We start from the raw sequence: 6,412 nt of genomic DNA, 5'->3' as shown, positions 1-6,412 counted from the left end.
AGGGGGGGGTGAAAGATGGGGGGATTTTGGTTGAATGATGAGGGGGGGAGTGAGAAGGGGTTAAAGTTTCTAATTATTTCACTTTAGTTCAATTTAATCAATTCTTTCTAGATTAGTTTTTCATTTAGCAATAACTATTTCAACAGACTTTCTGAAAACCTTTAGACAACCAACATTTTCAAACAAAAATTTACTTTTTTGTTATAAGTAAAACTTTTATAAATTTGATTTTAAATTATAATTTATGTGCTTTTCAGAAATAAAATTAATCATAAAATTAAAATCTACATAAATATGGCTAGGTTAAATGATTTTGGTGTAATTTCAATGAGAGAAAAAGAGAAAACCAAAGTTTAGGCATAGAAACCAAGCAGCTCACCATTAAATAGTTTTTTACGAAAACTTTCCTAAATTTTCCAGAGAACTGAAACTTCCTCCCTCCAACTTTAGGGAGCTGAGAGAGGGAAGGGAGCAGAGAGCTGAGGGATGAAGGAGCTCCAACTCCCGCTCCGATATATCAAGGTGCTCCAGGCTCCCAATACCTGACATACTTCCTGGATCCAAGGATAGTGGAGTTGTTGTGGAGCTCTCCAATCTAAATATAAATATAGTATTCGGGGCACACCGTACATTGTCAGATGGAATGTAAAGGCGAGATCAAAGAAAAAGTAAAAATAGAAAAGAACAAGTTTGCTCAGTCCTTGAAAAAAGGATAAAAGCATCAGAATGAAAGAATCAGAATAAAATTGTACAATAATAAGTAAAGTAGGATAAATAATAGAAAAAATTGAATAATTGAAAATTTGAATAAAAAATAAGTAAAGGATCGATAGATATATAAAACTGTGGCGGAAGACGATCTATTATGAAGAGACTGAAGCCGGATATTGGAACGCGGCAAGACGTACTGATTTTCTGCCACGTCACCTTGATATTTGATACTCAAAAACTTTAACTAAAATTTGTACCTTTACCAGTTAATAAAGTAATTATTTAACTTCGGTTGTGTTAAATTGAGCGTAGCCAAAAAACATAGATTTATAAAATAAATAGATAGATAGATAGATTGATTGATTGATAGATAGATGGACTGATTGATAGATAGATGGACTGAAATATAAGTTGATGGAAAGATAGATAGATAGATAGATAGATTGATTTATGGATAGATTGATAGAAACATAGATAGATGGATAAATTGATTGAAAGATAGATAGACAGATAGACAGATAAATAGAAAGAAAGACAGATAGATAGATAGATAGATAGATAGATAGATACCTGAGAACACGTAATCTAGTAAGCCCCAGAAAAGCATGGTCCGGTATATTTTCCAATTTACACCCTGTAATTAATTAAATAATAAATTGTAAATCATGAAATTGAAATAGAAAATAAAGAAAAAAATCCTCATCTAAGTATTTCATAGATTATAAAAAATTTTAGCTATCTCAAAAATAATTTAATATTTAAAAAATCCATTAAAACATTTCTTTGATTAAAAAAGAAAAAAATGCCCAAATGAATGAAAAATTTACCCATATAAAGCATTAACCGCAAAAAATAAGACTTTAAAGACAACTGTACGGATTGTATTCTTTTTTCTTACATTCACGGTTCTCCTTATAACTACAATCTTTCTTATATTCAAATTAGCCTGATTAAACCTTAAAATATTTTTAAGGCACAAAACCCAATTCAACCCCTGGATCGTCTTATTTACAGAGTTTTAGGTCATCATTGAGGTCTCATTCTTTGTGGGTAACCCTGCATTTACAAAATGAGGAAGCGCATTAGTTCTTGCAATCTATTTTGCACTATAATCCGCAAAATCATCGCAGATAATAATCAATATATTTCAGCAAATGCAATTTGAAACTTTTTGCTCATTAAATATTTGCAATTTATGCTTATACAGCGGTGCGAAAAATATTGAAATGAGGTTACCTATTATTTCTAACTCTTCTAGAAGGTTTAAACTCAGAAAACCTGATTATATGAAACTTTTTAAATATTTTTTGGATGAATCAAAATGTCAACATTTTTTCTCTCGTAATTACTAAAAGTTCCCAGCTATGTCAGAAAATGTTCTGATAAATATGGCAATAACATTTGTTGCTTTTCATAGAAAAAAATAAACAGATTGTTACATGTGAAATGAACTCATTTGTTAATTATTTTTTGATATTTTCAGGCTAAAATCAAAAAAAGAATAAAAAAGTTTCCTTGTGGCTCGATGTGACTTGTAGATAATGTGTCCGAGCATCGCACTGTTAAACTAGCCGTGTGTTCTCCAGGGATTACGCTAAAATTAGTTTTCTCCGACTCACTGTTGATTGCCGAAAGTGTACAGTCCAGATGGAGGCGGACATCTTGGTTTTCATTTTTCCCGCCCTTTTCTCGGTAGGGTTTAGTTGTACAGTCTCCAGGAATTGGAACATTTTCCACCCGGACCAAGCAAGTCATGAGAAGAAGGAAACAAATTGGAAAATATTTCATTTTGCAACCGTATTCCCATCCTCATGTGGCGCTACGGGAACAAGACAGAATCACTGGCGCTTCATTTCCGGCCTGAAAACAGACAAAATTGAGTAAATATTGAATAGCAAACAAATGGAGGGGGAAATACCTCGCTAAGAGCATATTCCCCCACTGTTTCCCCTACTTCTGTGTTTTGCTTGAAAGAAAATTGAAATTCCTTTTCAATATTTCAATCCGTCACATGAATATATGTCCCCCCACTGTATATATGATGTCCGGCAAAAAGCATCTCTCCCCGTTGCGGGTGAATTGATTGAATTTTATATTTTGATAAATAGTGTTCAGAGACAGGAATTCTTTATACAAGGCAAATTCATTCAAAATCATGGACCGAGTGAGGGAAAAAGTTTAAAGAGTTATTTAAAGAGGGGGAAATGAGTGACAAAGTCATCAAGGGGCAACGGACCCAAAAAAAAACCTTCTTATGATAAAAATATTTTGAATAAGAATTAATTATTGACATGTAAAATTGTATAAATGGCTTGAACTAAAATAATTTTACAATTTCTGCGAAAGATCTGAGTTCCAATGCAAAATGGAAATTATTTAAACATCAAGACCACATTTGCCCTTGCATTTGGAAATATTTGCATACATCAATAGATTCATTGATAAAGAGATATAAACGTAGATAGAGAATGTATAGATAGATTGATAGCCAGATAAAAAGATTGGTTGATCGATAGATGGATAGATAGATAGATAGATAGATAGATAGATAAATAGATAGATAGATAGATAGATAGATAGATAGATAGATAGATAGATAGATAGATAGATAGATAGATAGATAAATAGATAGATAGATAGATAGATAGCTGGATGAGATTGATGGATATTTGAATAAAAGTTAGATGGAAAAAGATAGCTAAATATAATTTTAAAAATTTCATTAATATTTCCAACATTAAAAATTAAAGATAGAAAGTTAGGGTTTAACTAGGCTATATATTTTAACTGGCTGACTAGTAACTATATGTGTGTATGGTTAGAAAATAATATTTTCTAAATGCACGACCTTTTCCGCACAAATGAGCTTGAAACCATTTAAATATTCAAGCTGTTAAATAGATTGGGGGTTCCACAGGGGGGTATATTACTACCACCAAACTTTAATTTAGATTTGTAAGCAATCTACTTTTTGACACAAACCTATTAAATTATCCCTTATAGTTGTATGTATATTTATGTACTAAATATTATGTATATTTATGTACTAAATATTATGTATATTTATGTACTAAATATTATATATATATATGTACTAAATATTATGCATATTTATGTACTAAATATTATGTATATTTATGTACTCAATATTATGTATATTTATGTACTAAATATTATGTATATTTATGTACTAAATATTATGTATATTTATGTACTAAATATTAAGTATATTTATGTACTAAATATTATGTATATTTATGTACTCAATATTATGCATATTTATGTACTAAATATTATGTATATTTATGTACTAAATATCATGTTTATTTATGTGCCAAATATTATGTTTTTTTATGTATCAAATATTATATATATTTATGTATTAAATATTATGTACATTTATGTACTAAATATTATGTATATTTATGTACTAAATATTAAGTATATTTATGTACTAAATATAATGTATATTTATGTACTCAATATTATGCATATTTATGTATATTTATGTACTAAATATTATGTATATTTATTTACTAAATATTATATATATTTATGTACTAAATATTATGTACATTTATGTACTAGTCATTATGTATATTATGTACTAAATATTATGTATATGTATATTTGTTAAACCCTCCGCCCAATATTATACAAATACAAGCACATATATTTATTCTTAAATATGTTCATTTCCCCGCCCTTTAGATCCGCCCATAACTTACATACCACGCCCCATTCTCTAATTCCCTATCTATTTACTTGAACTTATCTAAATTTAACCTATTTGATATTTAGTATTTAAAATATCTTAAATTTAGAAATTTTAAGCGCGTCGTGCCACTGCGTTTAACGTGTTTATCATTACTTCTCAACACTTTTTTCTTTTTGATATTTAAAAAAATGGAACAATTCAAAATTTCGAAAAAAAACAAGGCGAAAATGTGCGTAACATGTTCAAAACAAGACGAGAAACGTGCTTACAATGTTCAAAACAAGACGAGAAATGTGCGTACAATGTTCAAAACAAGACGAGAAATGTGCGTACAATGTTCAAAACAAGACGAGAAATGTGCGTACAATGTTCAAAACAAGACGAGAAATGTGCGTACAATGTTCAAAACAAGACGAGAAATGTGCGTACAATGTTCAAAACAAGACGAGAAATGTGCGTACAATGTTCAAAACAAGACGAGAAATGTGCGTACAATGTTCAAAACAAGACGAGAAATGTGCGTACAATGTTCAAAACAAGACGAGAAATGTGCGTACAATGTTCAAAACAAGACGAGAAATGTGCGTACAATGTTCAAAACAAGACGAGAAATGTGCGTACAATGTTCAAAACAAGACGAGAAATGTGCGTACAATGTTCAAAACAAGACGAGAAATGTGCGTACAATGTTCAAAACAAGACGAGAAATGTGCGTACAATGTTCAAAACAAGACGAGAAATGTGCGTACAATGTTCAAAACAAGACGAGAAATGTGCGTACAATGTTCAAAACAAGACGAGAAATGTGCGTACAATGTTCAAAACAAGACGAGAAATGTGCGTACAATGTTCAAAACAAGACGAGAAATGTGCGTACAATGTTCAAAACAAGACGAGAAATGTGCGTACAATGTTCAAAACAAGACGAGAAATGTGCGTACAATGTTCAAAACAAGACGAGAAATGTGCGTACAATGTTCAAAACAAGACGAGAAATGTGCGTANATCTACTAAATTGTCACTTAACTCCAAACCATGGATTCGTGATAAAGTAATGGCATGAATCGGTAAAAATTCTTTATGAAGATAATATTTTTGAAAAACCTTCCTTTCTTAAGAATTCAATTAGAAGATTGCAAAGGCCCGTTCTAAACTTCTAAAAACGTTCTACTCCGGGTTAAAAATCTCCTCAGCTCTGTTAACCCCGTGGTTACAGCTTAACTGGACAGATTAACTAGAAGGCAGGGTGTAGGCGCTGGTTTTCAAATGGTCAATTATTGGTAGAATATACGGAGGAAACACCCTGTAATTGTTTTTCAACTCTCATTCTAATCAGGGGGCAGAAGGAACAGGGGAGGGAGATAATTATATATACAGATAGATTGATAGATAGATAAATAGATAGATATATATATATATATGTCTTTGTATAAAATATCAAAGGTCTATGACATTAGGTTTCAAATTTATAAGGATAAGAAAGCTAGAGTTTGATGCGATTTTAAAGTTTCCTTTGAACGGTGTGACCCCGTGTGAGCACGCATAAACATATTATTAACGAAACCTCAATTAACTAATTAAACCAATTATGATATAAATGATCACAGGGTAACTTAATTACTTACATCTATTTCCGGTTTGAATAGTGCAAAAATAGGAAATTGTTAATTTGCTTCATGAGATGTTACTTTTGTTACTTTTGTTACTTCGGTTATTTTGTTACTTTTGTTACTTTTGCCGCTTATTTTTCTTTTACTTATGTTGTTTTTATTGATTTTGTTACTTTTTATTATTTTGTTACTTTATGTATCTATCTCCCAATACAAGTGCCTCTATCTAATATCTAATATATATATATCTATACAGTATATGTACATGCAGAATCTATTCATCTATCTATCTATGTATCAATTTAATCTATGCATAAGTTAATGATGAAGCATCGTTAAGATTTGTTCTGACATGTGTCCCTATATGTTTATT

At 30.4% G+C, this 6,412-nt stretch overlaps 1 protein-coding gene across 1 annotated transcript in view; it reads right to left on the bottom strand.

Moving 5' to 3' along the window:
* Positions 1 to 323: 323 nt before the first annotated feature.
* The window catches only part of LOC111695958 (toll-like receptor 6), a 23,927-nt gene continuing 17,838 nt past the window's right edge, over positions 324 to 6,412 (bottom strand). Inside the window, exons 2-5 of the mRNA XM_023465453.1 lie at positions 2,226 to 2,571; positions 1,948 to 1,989; positions 1,282 to 1,345; positions 324 to 595 (exon numbers count right to left, since the gene is read on the bottom strand). Coding sequence (XP_023321221.1) covers positions 394 to 595; positions 1,282 to 1,345; positions 1,948 to 1,989; positions 2,226 to 2,499 — 582 coding nt within the window. The 5' untranslated portion in view covers positions 2,500 to 2,571 and the 3' untranslated portion in view covers positions 324 to 393. The remainder of the gene's footprint in view (positions 596 to 1,281; positions 1,346 to 1,947; positions 1,990 to 2,225; positions 2,572 to 6,412) is intronic.

This window comes from Eurytemora carolleeae, unplaced genomic scaffold, assembly GCF_000591075.1.
Source record: "Eurytemora carolleeae unplaced genomic scaffold, Eaff_2.0 scaffold96, whole genome shotgun sequence".
Classification (NCBI taxonomy): domain Eukaryota; kingdom Metazoa; phylum Arthropoda; class Copepoda; order Calanoida; family Temoridae; genus Eurytemora; species Eurytemora carolleeae.
The sequence above is the reverse complement of the archived record's forward strand: the minus strand, read 5'-3'. Positions and strand labels throughout refer to the sequence as shown.